Genomic DNA, 21560 nt, shown 5'->3' with positions numbered 1-21560 from the left:
TTAAAGATGCACTCCTACTAAACAGGGTTCCTTTTTGGGTGACTTGCACAAATAATTCAAAAACATTCACCTTAAAATATTCCTTTGGTGCAGGACAAACTTCCCAACTGCAAAAATATGGACACTGATTTCATCAAATGAATAAAGTTATGATTTTAATTTTAATTGTGCATTTCACTTTAAAAACAGTGTATTAAAGCAACAACCTTTTAGAAAATTAAATTTGCCAACCCAAATTATACCAGATCCCTCTAATCAGCTTTGTCCGCCAATAGACCATTTTCAACCACAAACATTAATTGTTGCTAGGTAGGACCAACATCAGGGTTTGTCCTACATAACAACACAAAATGTAAGCTATTCTGGCTATTGAAATACAATTATTGGAAACAGGTGAATAGAATTATTTGTAACGAGGCACTAAACAAAGATTTGTACATTAAATTTGATTATATTACAAAAATTGCCTATTAATGCTGACCATGAAGTAACATGTAATGCGGTACATTGCTAATCCACAAAAGAATGTGTATTCCAATTATTTCTAAGGCCTTCGTAGATTAAAGCCAGTAATCATTTTAATTGCAAGAGCATTTAATCCCTACATGTAGGTCACAATAAGTACACTCTAAAAAGTTTGAACTAACCAAAATATCAACAGCAATAAAACAACACCCAATTACCTATTTTTGTGGATTCAAGTAAAAAAAAAAATTGATTTGATCGATATCCATCAAACTTACACCAACAAATGATTTGTTTTTTTGAAATCTTTTCATTTTTTTTAGATAGAGTAGGAAATAATGCAAAGATAACAAACAGAGATCTAAAAAACAGGTCAATAAGAAGCATACCGTAATTACGTTGTATAAACCGCCCTCGTGTATAAACTGCACCCCCGACTTTGAATTTTTTTCGGTACGGTACGGTTTCTACACCGTTAATTACGGTATTTCAAAATGTTCAATTTAGGTACAGTTTTGCCTTCTTCTAACATGCATGGAATTTGGCAAAATAAAAATATCAACCAAAAATGCCAAAAATGAATACAGAAGCCTCAGACAGGAAACTAAAATTATTCCACTGTCCTTTAATTCCTAGTTATTGTGATTAAAGGCTCAGGTTTTCTGGCAAAGATTTATCTTTCTGTAATTAAACTAAAGACTGGTGTATCATATTTCAGGCCACTGCCAAGGTTCGCTCCAGTGTCTGCTAGCGCCCTGAACTGTGTATGTCACCACGTCTGCCCATAACATGATACAACATCCAATTATCCAATCACTCTGTATCCTTGTTTACCAGGGAGATTTGAGCAACTGTCTTCAACCATGGTGTCTTTAAAAAAACAAATTTTTTTTTCCTTTCATAATTTTGTTTTCTTTCCATTTTACTACAGTCAGTGTGTTAACTAGCCTTAATCAAATTAGTGACAAAAATCTTTTCAAACTGTTTAAGTTAAGGCTGCGACGGGTAGTCGAATGCTCGAGTACCCAAACGGTTGACAACTACTCGGGTACAACTTCTCGTACCCGAATATTTGGCCGGAAAAAAAAAAAAAAAAAAAAAAAAACTGTCCAGGCCCATGCTTACCCGTGCCAGGGAGAGCGGTGGCCGCTGGCATGGTACCATCGGTAAAAATGTTTCCCAACTCAAGCACTGTCAAACTCACCACCCAGAAACTGGGACCAAATGTCCGGATTTATGTTCGGACTCGGAGGACAATGGATTATTCTGCCATCTTTGGTTTTTAAAACAGCATTGTTTACTGTTATTATTATTATTAAATCGGCACCTTCAACTGCAACTCGAAGTAAAATTGCATGCGTTTTCGGCGATACTGGGATACTGCTCCAGTGGTATGGTGGTGGCAAAAAAAGAAAAAAAAGAAAAAAATCTAAATATTCACAAAAAATCAACAAAAAATATTAAAAAAACATGGCGTCCGAATATTTGAGTATTCGCTTGTAAGCCTGGAAGTGTACTTGGGTACCTCATTACACTCTTGTGCACAGCCTTAGTTTAAGTTAATTCCCATTTTCATATTCTTTACCGTAGATGAAACAGAACAAATTTTCATCATTGAATGTCTAAATGTTAGAGCTGCTCTTAACCCATTGCCTATGGTAACCTACTGGTTCATGTAATAAGCCAATAGGAATGAGAAAATGGAGTAGTCAAGGGATTAATAATAAATTGATAGCAATGTTTTTCTAATACATGCACAACACATACATTACACATTATTTTGTTTCTGAGTTGAAATTGTGTAGGGTGCATAACTTCACAAGAGTTTGTTTTCTTTCAAACCATTTTGTCACTATTCTACAATATCTGTTTGGGGGGGGGTGGAGTGGCTCACTTAAGAACCAGATTTTGAACAGTTCATGAAATAAAAATGTCCCCCATAAAAAAAAAGAAAAAAAAAGACAAGACCAGGAAATTACATTTCAATGTGAAACTATCTTGTAATTTAGTAACAATGAGCTGCAGTCAAGTTCCTTGGCTTACAATCAAAATGGAATTCTATAAATATATCAATCCAAATATTTGGCGTAGTGTCAGTTAAAATGTCTACATGTATTGCAACTTGAAATACAACACGTAGGATATGAAAAGGTCTCTGAAAATGTATCAGTAGTTCTGACCATGTCACGTCAAGCTCAGGGTGCATGTACATGTACAATATATGCATAACATATATGTTCCAAATGCTTATTACTAGCTTGAAATAAAGCAACAATAAAAAAAAAAATTAAAAAAAATAAAAAAAAATTATACTTGATTGGGCTAAATGAGGGATAATAGTTTTGACATTAATTCAAGTTGGCCTGCAAACACAAGTATATAATCTTTTGGTATATTATGTGGATTATGATTATCAGTGTATTACATAGTTTGTATCATATGTCTGTTTTGTTATGGCGATCCCACCACAAGCCTCATGCTTTTTAGGGAATTTATCTCCTTCCTACATAACATTGTAATATATATATTTCATCATATGTTCATTCTCTTTTTGTGAAGGAAATACATTTGTGTTGAATTTAATTGAATTGAGTAGTATTATTTATTTAATCACCTGTCCTTTGGCAAGACATCGATCTACATTTGCCACACTCAACCCAGGTGATGTATTATGGGTACCTGGCAGAAATTAATTCTTTGAAATGCTAGAGCGCAGTAATGGCAGCACAGCTAAAGTCAGGGTAATAATCTCCGAGTTTGGAAGTGCTTAGTGATTGTAATAAGTGCTATATAAAACCTGAGTATTATTATTAGTAGTAGTAGTAAAAAGTTATTAAAAAACAGACCAAAGAGACAGCTTGTCAATTTTTCAGCAAATTGCTGCTTTTTCAGCTAAACCCAGAAGGGGTGTTGCCTCCTATAATGTTAGAAAGCCTAAACGCATATCCAGCTCTCCGTAGACGATATACAAGAACACTTAAAGATTAATGTCTGAGGCCTTCTCAAGACAGGGACATCCTTGGGTATTTCTTGAAAGAAAATTTGCCAATCTGCTCTAATCTGCTTGTGTAGGCATTCGAGGGAAGTCTCGGTGTTCTACAGGTACAGGTTATAGGTAAATCACCATGGCAACGCTCAGGAACTGGTGCAGTCGTATATCCCCTTACAATCTCGATGGGATCCAACAGAGAGCTTACGAGGGTACACCTGCAAGGTGTGATAACTTTACTCTCCCCTATCAAAGAATTCTTTGAGGGAAATTTTTTTTTTAGGACTGACTATTAAAAAAAAGGGTGGGAACCTCAAAAAACTAGATCCATGATCCCTGAATTTTTGTGGATTATAATGTTTAGGTCATGAGGCTTTGAGGTGATCCCCCAATACAGGCCAGTCTGGCGATTGATGGCTGCACTAGAGATTAATTGAGGCCTACATAATGTACCTAATAAGGGCGTACAATCCGTACATAATATACCTATCTATTTATTTATTCATTTTAGGTGGGTCACAGAGAGGCATGTGTATCATTTGATTACAAAAACCCTCTTGCAGACAAATAAATATTTCTTTTTAAAATATGCTTTTTAAATTGTTAATTACCTATCTGGGATTATATAAAAGGTTGTTTATTCTTTAATAATAGCCCATGGGAAACATTCTAAAGTTAACATTTAAAAAAAAAAAAAGTGATTATCAGATTTCTATTATAGTTGACAAATACCACGATACTCTTTGCCCTCATACTGATGCAGAACAATTCTAAATTTCTAATTCCAGAATTGGTTTCTAAACTTTCTATCAAGGTTTGTTTTTAATTTTTTTTTTTTTTGGGGGGGGGGGATTCCCTGTCCGGTTTTTATGCAATAATATAATTCAATAAAAAAAATTAAAAAATTCTTCTACATGTACATCTAAAGTTTAAATCAATGACCATAATCATTATTTTTAAGCATGAATGTCTATCTGTCCAGGTTCTATGAAATAATATATTTCAAGAAAAGGTATGATTTTTTTTCTTCTGCATCCAAAGTTAAAAACAATGATCATATTCATTGTTCTTAAACATAAATGTAATTCCAGTCATTTCTGTGCATGATCTTTGATCAAACTTGTTTTAACATGGACACAACAATGTGTGTAGACTAACATCTGATTAGAAAGGGCCACCTTCAAAATATAGAGTGTATGATCATGATTGTCAATAGACCTACTTATACTGATCTAAATGAGCCAATGGAGGCAGGCGTGTTGTAAAAGAAATGAAGCCTCCAGGCCCCATTAACAAAAATACACGGGGGCTCAGGGCAAATTAGCCCTCAAAAGTCATAAAAGAGCCCCGAAAATTTGCATAGAGTTCAATGCAAAACAAATTAAATAGTGTTCTTTTCCTGCAAGTAAGCTTGAAAAATAACCCCCAAAATTGTTAACATTTTTTTTCCCAGCCAGGCCCCAAATCCTGCATTTCCTTTAACTTTACCTTACAGTGTAGGTGGTGCACCCTCAAAAGGTGTTCAACCCACGCCCACATGTTGCTGGAGAACCCCTCCCTGAGCCTGCCCCAGTTCCACAACTCAATCAACTTGTCCTGGGATAGCTTGGGCTCCCTCACCATGCGGGGGCGGAACCGCATTCTATGCCCGCCGCACCTGTCCGCCTTCAGACACCCGCGGCTCTCGCTTCTGGCCACGGCCTCCAGGACCGGGGGAGGACGTCGCGTCTTCATGGACTGAGAGCGGGGCAGGTAGTTTCTTTGCAGTCTGGTCGTCATTGTCACAACTTTCACAAGTCTCTCCTCATTCCCGTCTAATAATAAACAATGGTTCTAAAGTGATGTCATGGAATATACATTTCCTACTTTTCTGGTCCCATATGCAAATGATAAAGCCAGGATACTGTAAAAAGTATACAGTGAATAAGGAACAAATCACTGCAAAATTTTCTCAAAATCAAAAAGGTTACCACTGGAATCCAACACTATGAATGTATTTCCCGAAAGACCAAGGAAATAGTATTCCTCGCTCCTTTGTCTCCAATGTCAATTGCGCATCCTTCCTCCTTTATTCCAAAAGCAAAGGCTTAAAGGTCCACATCAGAACAACAGCAATAAAATCATCCACATGCACCACATTGTTGTAATTATCCAATATTTGAAATTCTACGACAGCTGTTGTTCGCATTCCGGAAACGTCAATGTCTTCCTATTATATCGTGAGGTCACAAATACAGGATGTGATTGAAAAACTACTGGAAGATCGCTACGATCAATAAGCGACAAAATCAGTAGCGCAATGACGCAACGAATAGTCACCAAAGTATCTATCAGTAGAACATCAGCAAGTTTTCACATGGTGCGAGCATCATCTTTGCATTGATTACGACACCCAAGTTGTGACCCTCATCAACAGAGTGACTCATTAATATGAGAATAGCCCCGCAATTGAGCAAGCTTTCACTCGAACAGCGACAGCGACAGCTGTTCCTCGTCATCAAAACATCAGCGATGGGTAGAGATCGAAGAGCTTTTAACGATTTGGCTGATCTATCATCCGTCATAGATCATTCCACATCCAGAGTAGATTAAACTGTCCACAGAGTGGCACTTGTCGCAAGATGCCTTCCTTTGTTTTAATTTAAAGACTTATAATGCTTCAGGAGAGTATCGTGGTACCTTGGAAGGTGTGTTGTTACTCCATGTAAGTCCGTAGATGTGCACTTCTCGAAAGACAATACTTGATGTCTTCTTTGTTTCAAAGACATCACAAAGAAGGTAGCATCCTAGAATCCTGAAATGTCCATTGTTTCTGTCATTAAACCTCCTGCAGACCCCAAACTATTGCATGATGGATTTCTTTCTTAGGTCCTGTGGGGACAATGTCACATTGTCTTTGAGTAATAAAAAATGTCACATGTGTGCACATAATGGAACTGAAACCAAAGTCATTTATAAATACAAACTGTTTTTCAACTCAATGTCATATCAATATCCATTCGATACATCAATCCTGGAAACCAACTTCATTAAGTGCAAAATTGGCATCTCCTGTTTAAGGTCTGATTTACGACTCCATAATTAGCACCAGTCTCAATAACTTCACAATATATATATATTTCCTTCACATCAATCCATCAGAAAGATCTGATTATCAATCAGATTGGAGACAGGCAAAACTAAAAGTAAAAAGCGATTAACACAAGACCGATATCATCCTGAAAGTGAAAATACTGTTTCCTCCTCTTCCTGAATTCACTCAAGGCACACACGTGCGACTCCAAATATGGGGCTCTCCGAGCGATCTCAATTTCCTTGCACGCAGATGGAAACAGAACAATGAATGCAATGGCACGGTAGACACCCACACGCACCCACACACAACGGGAGCGCAAAATGAGAGTTGGGAACTAATCTGCCGATCATTGATTCTAACTGTTCCTAACCGCTCTAACTTTCCTCGTACAGTACACAGGTTTAGCTCAACAATGAATGCTCAGCCCATACCTCAACAGCCACACACACACACACACACACACGCACCCACACATTAGAGGAGCGCAAATCAGGGGTCAGGAACTACTTTCCCCGATCGTTGATTCTAACTCTTCCCCACTGTTCCTGACATGAGGAAGGGGCAATGCCATGACATCCTGTGCTTGGTTTGGTTACTCATGTTGTATCCAAGCCTCAAAGCTGATGAAAGGATGATGATTCAACAAGGCAGTACAGTGGCCTGCATCCTCAAACAAGTTGGGAAGATAAGGGGAGTTTTTTTCCTTCACCATTGCCATTGTATTTTGATACATTTAAGGATTTGAGCATTTGGAGCTGGCTATTGAAGAAAAAAAAACCTTTCAAACAATTTTTTTTTTTAATTCTCAAAATTCTCAAATTTCGTTAAAAATCAAATAAAAGGCAAATATATTTTTAACACAAAAGATTACACTGTATACAATAAGTGTTACTTCATCGCTTGCATATTATTTTTGCAGCTTTGTCTTATATTAATATTTCTCAGAATTACTTCCATTGAGTGGCACGAACTCTTTCAAATCTATTTTTTAAATAAATTAATACAGGGGTGCTGGGTACATGTAGTTACAGAATTATGTAAATGGGAGGGGCGTAATTCTAAAAAAAAAAAGTTTAGGCAAATAAAGAAAAGAATGATTTTGCATAAAAAGGTCAAATTTTCAGGTGCCTTTTGGGTCATAACCCTAAAATGGGTACCTTTCTTTTTCTTTTGTGGACTCCAGTTACGCAATATCAAAGGTGGGGGGGGGGCTGGGATGGGCAGGTGGTGCCTCGACTCAAATCTGTCACTGGATAAACTCTCTTTTGGTCTACTTTATCGTAACAATGATCCAGTCGGAGGCAATATTGGGAGGATTCCTAAAGCATTGACAGCCATGTACATGTACTAATTAGGACAAACTTTATTACAACAGGTGACATCGTTCACGTGATCTTCTGTCTTAACTTTTAGTCACGATTGGTCCAGGCACTTCCGCTGCCACCTGCACAATCATGGCTATGGTGTTCTTGAAGGGGCCCCAAGTACTTTGAAGAACCTGGACAGGCCAAGGATAGACTCAGAATACAATAGACTGACAACAGCAGTTAACGGGGAACCCCACAACCTGATGCTGCCAAGAATCCAAAATTCCAGTACATTTCCTTAAATCCCCACTGCACTACTTATTATAGCTACTATATAGCAAGCAATGCCTAATCGATGACCATTGGTCCCCCATGATCCTCTTTTTCTTATGTTAACTGAGAGCTGATTTGATGAGATAACCACCTGTCAGTGACCTTGCAGGGTAGTCTAATCCCTCCTGTAAACTAGTACAGATGGGCTTTAAGTGAAACTCAGTTTAAGGCATCTACGAGATCACACTTTCAATCTACATTTATTAAAGAACTTTTCAAGTCTTTCTGACCAATACCTTTCTTATGGGATAGCAAACCACCATCTGGCCAATTCAAGAAGAAATTAAAAATAAAGTCTAAACCAGCAACTGACATTTCAGAAAAAGAATGATTTTTAATGAACCAGTAATTTCCTATAACCCTGTTGACTTCTAAATTGTCATTCTCCTTTCTCATTGTCACTTCTCATTCCCAGAGGCTTAATACAGTAGTCAACCGGTTCCTGAAGGCAATTCATTTCTCTAACAATCTTTAAGATGACCTCCACTGTGCAATTTTAATACAATTCATGTTGCCCCCCTGTGATGGTTGGGGGGGGGGGGGGAGGGGCGAGGGGTTGATCAGAGCACTGTATCTGCTTGAACAAAATGAATCTGACATACCAGTACTACATGTAGTTCCATAAGCTGTTAATAATATCCTGTAATAATGAAATGTACCACAGCTTTTAATACTCAAACTTAGAACTAAATATGAGATAAAAATCTTGATTTCATTTCAGTTTTTCTTTGAAAGAAAGGGCATATAATAGAAGCATTTTCAGGATATACGTTATGAAATTCACGGCTAAAACTGAATGCCTTCATACAATAGCAAGAAACTTTGGTCACTCAACAAGGCTTTCCATCATTCATTTTGTCATAAATCTCAACTACCTCTATTGAGAGGAGATGGTTACTCAGGTAGGTGACAATTGAATTCATGGAGCCTGCTTGGCTCTAATTGATGTAATCTGTAAGAGGCACCGTGACACTTTCCTGTATAACACCTCTAATGTCCGATGGGAACAAATTGGCAACGCAGGAGAGAGTCACTTGCTCAGCAAATTGGCAAGACTAGAAGATAGGAATTACTCGGAACTTACTCATTCTTATTGTCATGGAATCATTCAAATGATAACATATTGTCTAAATGTCTATGATTGTTTTCCCTTTTGTACTACATGTATGTGCAAATTAATCTTTCAAAATGCGTTGATATGTAACAATTAATCTTTTAAAACAATAGAAGAACTAACTGCAAAAAATATGTTATTCTTTTAAAGAATGAAAAACAAAGCTATTTATGACAATGTGCTTTGCATTGTACATTTTAGAAAAAAAGTTAATTAGATTGGAAATGGATCACATCTGTATCACTTTTAGGACAATGGGATCATTAAATAAAGGAAAGTGTTATGAAATCAAATGAATTCATGACAATATAAGTGTAATCGTTCATTTAGAATTTCAATGTCAATGATCACGCTGAAAATTTATGAGGATAATTCCATTCAGCCTACTCTATTTTCACTGTTCTTGAAAACATGACATAATGTGAATAAATGATTTCTTTCACAGAAGCTGTTTGCCACATAAACTTCTTTTGCCTCAGTATTTGGACTAAGGTACATCTAATTTATTAACACATGTAAGAATCATATAAATCTCAGTCCTGAGAAAAGAAGAAAGACCTGAGCACTCCTGATATGGTAGCCTCAATAACAATATTCAATTAAAATTTCATAAAATGTATCGTATAGAAAGCAAAGATATTGAGATTACTGTTCTATTCAGGGAACTACTGTACTATACTCTTATATAGCATGGAAGAGTATCTGTATCTGTTATCACAATTAGGTCTGACATGTTTCCTTATCAGTGTGTCTTCCTTCATTTCAAGAGATATTCATTCAAATAGTATGATATTTACACTTATGGCAAACACTTTGCGTAAGAACTAATTCACTGATAAATTCATGCTCACGATTAACACTGACATTTCAGACTTACGATGAACTCTGAAATGTTATGCTTCCTGGTACAATGAACTCAGAAATTTCATGCTAACAATGAACTCAGAAATTACATGCTTACTATTAAACTCCAAAATCTTAAAGTGTTTGTGTTCCAACTACAAGTTTTGGTTACAGATTGTTGCTAACTGTCTAGATTCAAGTCTCCTTTTCAGGAATTAAACATCTTCACTACCTTGTCTTAAAAGGGAATACCTTTAATGGGTGATGATGACGATAGTGTTAGAATGAGGGAAGTCACCTCTAAGCTGGGTGGCTTGGCAAGACATCAATGTTCTCAACCCCAGCCCGTCCCCCGGGAAGCGCTGAGGTAGGATGACCAATTTCCGTCTCATTGCACATTCCCTATCCTCGCTCATCTATTGCAATCTCGTTCGTTCGTTCGTTCGTTAGGAGCTCTCACTCTCTCTGACTCTCTTTCTTTTTCTGAGTGTGAGGGGGTGATGATGGGGTTGTGTGTGGTCTCTTTGTCTTTTTCTTTCTCTCCCCTTCTATCTTTCTCTCCCTCTCTACCCCTCTCTCTCTCTCTCTCTCTTTGTCCCTCTCTCTCTCTCTCTTTGCCCCTCCTCTTCTCCCTCTCTGTCACCTCCTCTTTTCTCTATGTCTACTCCCCATTCTCTTTTTTTCCCCTTCTTCCTCTTGTTCTTTTATTTCTTATCTATTTCAAACTCTTTCTTTATACTACATGTACTGGACAGTGCACTTTTTTTCCATATTTCTCTGTCTTACTTTTCCTTTCAGTTCCTCTATTTATAGTTTGTTTTCTTTTGGGTTTTCTATACGTCTGTTTCACTCTTGTTCTCTATTTTAAAAAAAAAGTTATTTCCTCCTTCTAATCTTCCACTTAATCAATCATACAACTGCACACATGTACCTACTACAATGTACTCATGGTTTTCCTTTCCTATTACGTGTACTTTATTCATATCATTAATTCAGATGTTTGTATGATACGATATCCCATTAGCAGACATACATATTAAGTTTGTCTATCCAATATTCTTGCAATAGGATTAACAAAGCCCTCATGCGAGATGTCTAAAAACTCAAATGTAACCTTCCTGTTTACCTAGTATGCGCATGACCCGCCCCCCCCCCCCCCCCTCTCTTTAGACCTAAAATTCTACGAAAGAAAATGAGAACTTCAAAACCAAACTTAAATCTTACACCTAAGATTAAAGAACATCCTGCCAAATTTTTGCAAGCATACGGTAGAATTTCCTGTTATTCTCCATTTTCCTTTTCTCCTTCACAGTAGTCTCATACAAACTTCCCCCTTTTACCCCCTCACCTTGCTGCTTTCTCTGAAAAGGTTGGAGTTATCTGCCAAGATTCAGGGATAGATATAGTAACAGTTTCTTGATGCACATTAAATGTCTGTATGCATTTAGGTATTCATCCTTCAGTAGTACTAGGGTCTGTCCTCTGTACTTAAGTTAACCCTAGCTAAAATGATGTTGAATTGCATTCATGAAGTCACTTTCTTTTTTGTAGTTATTATTGAGCTACTATATATCAATGTATATTTTATAACCTTATTTCATGTTTTTTTGTATTTTACTGCTAATATGACAATATTAGTCTTCAGAATTTTGCTATGTTCTTTTGTTTTTACAATAAAACCAAAATTGAGTTGAATTGAATTGAAAAGCCCCATAGAAAGATGAATCCCATAAAATTCATTTAATTTAAAGTGAATAATGAAGAAGATATGAAAAGAAAGATCAATAAACAGATAGGTGCAAAGAAAGAATTGTTACTAGAAGAGACATATATTTAACCTCAGTAGCCTAAATCTGCACATCTGCTGATACACATACATATAGGCATGTATTGCCAAACTATTGAGAGTATACACAAACCAATAAACCATGCCTGTAAGACCCCCCCCCCCCACCCCTCAACTCTTCCCCTATATCCTCCATCTCATACTCAGTTTAGTCCACGCAGCAGGTTGTTTCAAATGACATCTGAACTGTAGATGGAGCTGTTCAACTATGGAACAGCTGACACATGAATGAAAATGCATGAACTTAGTGTCATTCATTTGTATGCTTTCTGACTGTCTATGATGTTGTTTTTTTAAGTCCACGTCTCCTGAGCACCTGTTAGCATCGAGCCTTACCTTCAGACGGTAACGAAAATCCAAACATATTTTCTCATGTGATCTATTACCAAATGTAGATTCATGTCTATTTAATAGAGCTTATTATATGTGTCTACATATAATATGACATGTATCTACATCAAAATGAAAGTTTTTAAAATAAAAATGAAATTCAATACATTGGGTTTGAATAAATATATAAATGAGGAAATTGCATCCAAGTTTCCTTGCGTTCTCTTACCATTTGAATATTCTTGACTTCTTGTTCGAGATCTAGAAGTCCGGAAGACGGGAACGCTGCCTCGTTGTTGAGGTTGGCTGCCAGGTCCGTCAGCTTGGGCTTGTTGACCTGGGCGTACATAGGGTCATCCGTCTCACCCCCTTCTGCTGGGGGAGGATTCTAAGGGTCAAAGATCAGAGGTCAACATGGAGGTAATGTTTCTGGGGAAAAAATATTCCACTGTTGCATATTTTGAAGAGAGAATATAATTTACAATGACGGATTTCTTAGGAAAATGAATTGCTCATAACTCCACTTTAATATGCTCACAACATATTCCTAAAATATATTTAGATATTATTTTTTAAAGTTTGCTTAATTTACATACAATCAAAATGCTACCATAGATCATACTGACATCTCTTATCAGAATGCCTCGGTAAAACTTTGTGTTTTTTATCAGAGTGCATCAGGAGAGTTCATTTGAAGAGTAATTATCTTATAAAAAACTTCCTGTTGCATACGACTTCCACTACAGTTCCTGTACATGTTATTGTTGTCAAAGTCATACTATTATCTTCAATTATCTAATTCAGTGCCCTCTGTTTACTACAAGCTTCCTGTTGCATACAACTTCCACTACTGTTCCTGTACAGTACATGCTATTACTGTCAAATTCATACTATTTTATTCAGTTATCATGATGCCCTCTGTTTACTACAAACTTCCTGTTGCATGTACGTATACAACTTCCATGACAGTTTCTGTACATGCTATTGTTGTCCAATTCATACTCCATTATATTAAATTGAAAGGCTAATTAAGACCAAGACTATAGGATAAGGTAGCTGAATGGAATTAACCCTGCTCCTATCTTTCCCATTCATATAACTGTTCACTGTTACACATTAACACATCAACACAAAAGCATAACATTTGTTGACATGCATGTAAAACATCCAGACTAGACTCCCAGACCCTCTGTCTTCTACACAGGGACTACTTTTCCTGTACATGCTATTGTTGCCTCATTCATACTATTACATTAAATTGAAAGGCTGATTAAGAACAAGACCAGATTAAGTAGCTGAAAGGAATTAACCCTGCTCCCATCTTTCCCATTCATATATAACTGTTCACTGTTACACATTAACACATCAACACACCATTGTTGTTTACACAATCATGCTACTGATCCTGTAACCACTAAAGCGTTGGTCACATCCCACCGTGCGTGTTTTTAGTCCGTACGGTTTTTGGGGAGGCCACGGCCGCCACGTTTTTCTGAAAACGTAGGGAGGGAGTGGCAGAGGCAGGGAGGGAGTACCGGCAACGCGCGTCACACGCACTGTGTAAGTACGTGGCCCGCACGCCACGCCTGGCCGTGAACGGTTGCGTGCATCGTACGTTGCGCACGTGGTAAGTGCGTTGTACGTGCTTACAACGTGCTTACAACGTACGGTCTCCGTGCGGTTGCCACGTTATCGTACGGAGGCCGTACTTACAAGTGCTGCTCACGTACGGTGTCCTTACTCACTCGCATGTTGTAAGTGCGTGAACGTGCGATGAACTCGGTGTTTATATAGGACGACATTCCGATGTTCTCCAGAAGTCCCAGCTGTTGCTGCCTCAAGATGCCGCCCATTCCACCGAAGAGACTATATACTGCATAAGTCAGTGCGAACAACGTGCGTTGTAAGTGCTTACTCGGTACGGTCCACGTGAGTTATGCGTGCTCATTGGATAGCTGAACTGGGGAAGTGGCGAGTAAGCACGGACCACGCACTTATCACGTGCGCCTTTAAAAGACGCACGGAGTCAGTGCGTTGTGCGCTCGTTGGCAGTACCGGGCACGCACGTCACACGCACTGGGGTGAATCAGTAGCCCGAACGCAGCCCGAACGCAGCGAAAGTTCCTCATGCACTAAAAGTGCTACGGTGTGTCTGCGTGCTCCCAAATCCGTACGGAGGCGGTACTCATCACGTACGGATACCCAAATTTCGCCCACGTTTTTGCACGTAGACAGCACGCACTTGCAAGTACGGCGGGATGTGACCACCGCATAAGTGAGCTGGAACAAATGCATGTTGTCTACATACTAAGTGTAATGCATCCAGACAAGATTTAGTAGTTGAACTGGAACAATCCTGGACCCTCTGTCTACTACATAGGGAATTCACATCACTACGTTGCACCCTTGCATTTTGCAAAACTATCGGAGAGTAACCTTTATAATTAGAAGTGGTCATGCATAATAATTGCTTCTTTTTATTAATGAGTAGCTCTTTTCCTTATTAAAGTACAAAGCCTGAAGAAAAATGCTTGAAATCATTTCTACAGATCTTTGTGATAGGCTGCATAGCCCTTTGAAAATTTAAGCTAATCTTGAGCTCTGTTTGCTAAGATTTATTCTGGATGATTTATTCTGGATTATTTATCCTGTAGTAGATTGGTTGTTTAAACCTGTGAAATAAAGACAAACGCAGAAAAATTTACTTGGCATCATCTTCGAAAATAACCACAACTCCAATTTGCACATAGTGACCTGCGTTAAGCACATGGTGTTGGGCTGATACTTATTCGGATTTCCTTATCTTTCTATGCCCATTACTAAGCAACTACTGGTATACATTTTGTACCAATATTGTTCAGCATGTCATTTATTTGACGTCTTAAACATTCAGTGTACCTTTCATTGGATTCTGTGAGAATTCACTTTCTATATTTACCAGAACTCAAGTTTATCTTTAACTATAGACAAATAAATGGAATTTCCTTAATGAATATTTTGTACCCTTTATTTTCTGCTTTGCTTCTACCTAATGGTGCTTCACTGTATAAGTACTGTAACATGAAGTTCTTAAAACTCCAGGAATGCTCGATATCACTTGCTGAAATCACAACAACCTGATTTTAATCTCTCGAAAAATCGGCAAGCTTTCCAAACCCAAAGCCAAAGTCCAAAGATAACCACCCCTTATCGGACCCAACTACGACTTACAAGTACCTCCTTGTTTACAATCTTTTTGTTTACTTTGGCCTTCTCAGCTTTACCTACACACATATATTATCTAATCCCTGAACAGCAGTTCCTTTCTTCCATCAAGCGAATGCTCCCATAAAATTTGTACTTGGGGCATGAACTTGCAGGCATTGCATGAATGCCACATATACAGTTATTTCGAGTTTTGAGGTCAAGTCTTGAGCTGATTGATGAAGATGCGATTTGTAACTTTGGGATTATTTCCCAAATCAGAAATCGCGGGCTATTTGGCAATCTCGAGATGAAGAGGACAGGCCTTCTGTGAGGTTTCTAATTAATCACTTCTTGTTGTGCAACGGGCTGTGGTCGTGTTTAGGGTCATGCAGCCTGCTGCTAGGCTTAAGTTATCAAAGTCCATTAATTACAACGAACGGTTACAGGTGATCGAGTGAAAGAAAATTAGGGGGGTAAAAACGCAACTAACCCTAAAGACAACAAAATTCATATATCACGCAACTAAATGTACAATGCATATATACATTATCTGATTAATAAATGTCTGTAAAAACCTAATTACACACACGCATAAAAAAAAGAGCTATGGAGAGCAATAAAGTTTTAAAGTTTTGAATTGTAAAGCTCCTGAACTGCTGGGTAAAGTTTTCTCATCCATTGAATAAGATCAAAAGTAATCCAGGTGCTAAGTATAAGGACTTGATTCTTATCTCAATCAAGATGACTTAATTTTCAAAGGGTTTTATTTTAAGTTATCTTGAGCCATAAAATATTCAGGCAGTTATATAGTATTATCACATCTTTGTGTTCTCCCATTGTTGAATTGTGCATGAATTCTAAAACATCGTTTAATATAAAATATTATGAACAGTTCCAAGCTAAATCTGATCAGAATATTGTGCATACAAGACACTTTTACAAAATTTGTGAGTGATCCAAATTTCAAAAAGTTCCATCCTGCGAAAAGGTTTGTCCTCAACGATTAGCTAGTGTTTCATGTCACAAAAGTTGCTGGGTTTACGACTGTAACAAATTAATTTGAATGTAACCTATCTTTGTTACACTTTTAAATCCACAATTAAACATCCCTGCTTTAAAAAGAAGGTTGAGTTCTGGGAAGAGGTCAAAAATAAGTTGTGAGCGTTATCATTGTATAATGCAAGTGTGGATGAACATCAGATAATAAATGTTCCCTGAAAAGCATGGCTCTTCAAATGCCTTAATATCCTAAATATGGCATGTACAAACAGCACAATAATCGGGACGGATTTTGAGCCACATGCTCGTGTAGTCCCATAGACATCTTTCTGTGTACAGTGCTTGTAACTTAACATAGACTGGGCCAGATTTCGTATCCTTTTGATGATTCCAGCACCTTGCAGTACACACCAATACTTATATGTGCTAGATGATCAACCTTTTTCTGATTGATTCCACACCGTTTCTTTTGCAATGCATGACCAGAACTCAACTTTATCTTTAATATGTATAGACAAATATATGATAGTTTTAAAGATGAATTCAAACCTTGAATGAGGCGATCTGTTTAGGCTCGGAGTCATCTTCTGGCGTTGGTGACGATGATGTGACTTGATCGGCCTTCTTCTGTTGTGCAATCTGCTGCTTCTTCAGCTCCAGTACCACTTCAAAGAGATCTTTCAGGGTCAGCACTAGCGCATCAGCCTATAGGGTTAAGGGTGAAAAGTCAAAGGTCAAAGGTGAAAAATCAAAGGTCAATATCCAATGGACTTATGGTCTACATGTGTATAAATTTTTTTGAGGGAAATTTTTGCCTTTTTCAAATGAGGAATTTCAAACAAATGATTGGCTTGATAAATTTCATCTTACAGAAATGCAGTCTAGGCTTGGGTCCTACATCCTAAAGATTTTCAATTGATCCAAATAAATGACATTTTACCCCGAGATTGATACACTCATAACTCTACACAGTTGGCTTACGGTTGCAGCATGTGAGACAGGGGGGGGGGGAGGATTGGGGAGTCCTGAAAAGGACTGTCTGTAATCTTTCTTTCTTGAGTGTGTATGTAGTCCTGAAAAGGACTGTTGGTAATCTTTCTTGAGCTTATAGTTCTAAGGAGAACTATAGCGCCAGTTGGAGAGGATGGGTGGGAGAAGGGGCTTGACGTTTCAAACAGGTTGACTATCCGTCGTCAGGAGTGTACATAAGAGATAGAACATGGTTGACTGGATGACTTTAATACGATAAAATAAAATCAATTAAAATCAGTGAAAATCTATCACAACATTGTATAAGACAGGTCCCACCTTTCCAAACATTTCTAAACATGACAAGAAAGAAGGATTCCAATCTTCTTGTTGATGATGATGAATACATTGTACAGTAACTCAACAATGATGGGACTATACCTGTTTTTCTGTTTTGATTCCGTAGAATTTGTGATTGCCTTGCTCGCCGTAGACGTAGCCGAACGCCCTGGGATCTGTGGAGTCTCTAGAGATGAAGGATATTTTGTGGACCTCATGTTGGTGTAGCACTTCCTGGAAAGATAAGGGTCATTCCATGAGGTTGGGGCAAATGTAGATTCATGTCTTGCTAAAGGACGTTAGTGCCGTGGCAGGGAATTGAACCCTGTACCTTGTGATCCACAGTTTGGTGACTTATCGGTCATTCCATGGGGTTAGGGCACAAAATATGACGATGTCCATGTAACATTGGTACGAGATCTTCTATTATACATACATGTAAAGATGAAATCATCTGTTGAATATTTATATGCAATGAATATATATATAGTAGTGCCCTGCCAGAATCATCTTGTATCAGTTGTTTCTCTTTAAAATATCTGCTTAAATTATTTTTTTTAACCAGCATTACATGGACATCACATTTGTATAAAATTCCATAAACTTTGGGTCTAAAATATCAATTTACCATGAAGCTAGAGTTCTACTAAACATAGTTGGCTATGCTTTTTAAGCTAAATAAAATTTGAGCAAAGGGTGTTATGGTTAAAAGGAGACATAGTTTTTCATTTCTGGATTATCACAAAAGGTGTTCCAACCCCATATCCATTGGGCCATAGAATATGAAAAACACAAGACAGTGTGTAATTACACGAAAAACAACTTTGATCTTTGTTTTTAGATATTTCCTTTCATTTCTCCTGCTGTGCCTTTCATGTGGCTTTCAATAGTTCTACTGGAGATATTATATCATCAGAAATTCTTTGTAAAATTTGTTTAAAGGAGAGAATTAGAGCATGACATATCTGTCAAAAAATTACTTAATTGCTTTCATTAACAGCTCTATATTTTATGAGTCAGATTACTCATAATTATATTTAATTACATTCAAATATCAAATAAAACTAATGGGAATGTTTTAAGGAAAAGGTAGAGTTCATCAATAGTTTTTAAAAATGATAGTATGTGTTCATTTTATAGTCCATCACATTAATAGCTGAGGCATTAATTTTCAAGCAATACAATGAAAGTCATCAATTGTAGAACAAAAACAGCTAACACTCTCTTACCCTTGTTTTCTCATCCAGAATTCTGATACCTTCGATTGAGACATTGACCATGATTCGTGCTTTGTGTTCACCTGAAGTTTTGACAAGGTACTAGATGGAGAGAAAAGGAAAAGAACAAGATTTCTTTTAAATCAAGCATTAAATTACATGTATAGCACTAGATATACAATGATGAATATCACAGGGGTGATAGTGAGCACTAAAAAAAAAAATATAGGTTTTTGTTTTCCCCTCAACCACGCCCCACTTGAGTAAAAAAACAAAAAGAGGATTCGCGGGGAAAAAATGGCATCTAACAACATTCCCCCATTTCGAGTAAGAAAATTGGGGAAAAAATAGGGCCAAATAGGGAAGAATAGAGAGAATAAGAGGGAAATTGGGAAAATCGGGATGAAATAAGGAAGAAAAAAAAATTGGTTTAAAAAAATTTTGGGAAAAAATTGGGAAAAATCACACAAAAAACGGGAAACCGAGTTCAATCGGGTTTTTATCAGGTTCTGATATCAATAGTCCATTGACTTTATGTATGTACATGGAATTAAATCACATGGACTGCATCCATTCTCTATTCAACAAATACACAATTAATCTGTGCTTCATGGAATGATTTTCTCATTTTGAAATCACATGCATTCATTGAAAAACCCAACAATACATTGTTTGAATATGGGTAACAAATAGCCTCTACTCTATACTGATGTACATGATATATAGGTACTTAGTTATGATATGAGAGAGGAACAAAATATTGCCCAAATAGCAGATTTTCATGTAATCAGCAAACGCACAAGTTACATCATATGCACAGTTACATGGACAGCTTAACATAAGTACACTGATCTTCGTAAGATATTAAAGAACTGAATCTCCTTCTTCTTCACGTTAGTTCAGGGTAAGATGTCAAGCCCTCCTGACTTTCAACAGACAGTATTCACCTCAAAACCAAAAAAAATCAATCTTTTCGATAATTTATCTTCTAAAAATTGTCATATTGAGCGTGTACATGAATACATGTTTCATCGAGGAGCTTAATGAGCTTACCAAGGTGAACAAACTTTGTGTCATATCCCCCCCCCCCCCCCCCACTTTTGCTTCAAAACCCTTCTTAGAACTTACCTATTTCGTTTGTAATTTTGACATTACATTTAATCTATGTATTATAACTAAATATGTTACTCTAATTGATTCGTCATAAGTATTTACTATCTGTATTAACTTTGTTCGCAATGAATTCTCTTAGCTACATGTCTTTAGTTTAAGGCTTTTATATTTCGTTCTTAATTTGTAACTATTTAAATATACTTGTACTTGCTTGTTTTTTACTTTGTAAAGCGCTTAGAGAAACTTTGGTTTATTATGCGTTCAATAAATCTATCTTTATTATTATTATTATTATAATATATTCAGATGAGATGATGCTTACCTTTAATTTGATGATGGCATCCATGCACATCTTGTCACCCCTAGCCTCCCCTACCGGTTCTATTCCAATCATCTTGGCTTTGAAGTCTATCCCTGGCAGCATAAACCGGTCCTCCCGAGACTCACCAAAATCTGAAAAATGAACAAAGAGGGAAAACATTTCAAGATTATCAAAGAGTTGATATCAACAATATCAATATTGAATGGGCATATTTTAATTGGATTCTACAGATCTCATGAAAATATCTGGAAAAGTGGTCTAAAGCACAAGTCCAAGAACATTTTAAGAAAGGGGGGGGGGGGAAGAGAATATTCTTGATATGAAAATTGTTGATGCATTTTTTTTGTTCATGTATTTTTATTTCTTATCCTTGGCTTCCTGATGATGATGACGACGAAAATAATGATACAGCATAATGATACAGCATTAATATCTACAAAACACCATATTTCTGTCAGAATATATATGTAAAGACGCAGACACAGCATCATCATTCGGTGTGCACTCAAAAGGTGGATGTTGAAGACAAAGGACTTAAAAAAACAACCCTTACAGGGAAAAAGTTAATATTTATTTTCTGGGGCTACTTTTCAACCTTGCCCGCATGAAAATAACATTCTAAAATTTGTTTTGCATTGAACTCTTTGCAAATTTTCGGGGGCTCTTTTCTGATTTTCGGGGGCTCTTTTGGGCATTTCGGGGGCTATTTCGCCTTGAGCCCCTGTGCATTTTTTTTCAATGGACCTTCACAGGCTGAAAGCAAGGCTACAGATAAATGTAGTAATGTACATGCATGCTCTTCTAATTAACATTGATGATGATTGAGTTGAGGCCCCTCTTGTATTACAGGAAGGATATAGAGAACACATTTACCAGACCAAGACTGTTGAATAGATCTCAATTAACATAACAGGTTAGACACATTACAGAGGATGACCAGGCATGTAATGAAGCTTGGATGATCATGATGCTTAGACAATATGCTACCTTGGAAAATATTGGAACTATTTCCCAGGGAACTTGATGCATACAGTATCAGAGGAGGCGAGCTGGCTCAGTCCATAACCTGTGTTAATGTGCCCCTTGATCCTCTGTTTTAAAGATGCAGGCTA

General features: G+C 37.2%; 1 protein-coding gene across 4 annotated transcripts in view; it reads right to left on the bottom strand.

Annotated features, from left to right (window-relative positions):
• The window catches only part of LOC763527 (disabled homolog 1), a 64821-nt gene that overhangs the window by 19928 nt on the left and 23333 nt on the right, over positions 1 to 21560 (bottom strand). For 3 of the 4 annotated variants that reach the window (XM_030996034.1, XM_030996036.1, XM_030996037.1), the window contains exons 3-7: positions 20449 to 20579; positions 19026 to 19115; positions 17899 to 18030; positions 17038 to 17193; positions 12533 to 12691 (exon numbers count right to left, since the gene is read on the bottom strand). In XM_030996034.1, coding sequence (XP_030851894.1) covers positions 12533 to 12691; positions 17038 to 17193; positions 17899 to 18030; positions 19026 to 19115; positions 20449 to 20579 — 668 coding nt within the window. Of the gene's footprint in view, positions 1 to 4942; positions 7258 to 12532; positions 12692 to 17037; positions 17194 to 17898; positions 18031 to 19025; positions 19116 to 20448; positions 20580 to 21560 lie in introns of those variants that run through there. The other variant, XM_030996035.1, reaches the window with a different exon arrangement.

The sequence above is a fragment of the Strongylocentrotus purpuratus genome, unplaced genomic scaffold, assembly GCF_000002235.5.
Source record: "Strongylocentrotus purpuratus isolate Spur 01 unplaced genomic scaffold, Spur_5.0 spur5_scaffold_3, whole genome shotgun sequence".
In the NCBI taxonomy this organism is placed as follows: Eukaryota; Metazoa; Echinodermata; class Echinoidea; order Camarodonta; family Strongylocentrotidae; genus Strongylocentrotus; species Strongylocentrotus purpuratus.
This window is presented reverse-complemented; position numbering and strand designations above follow the sequence as displayed.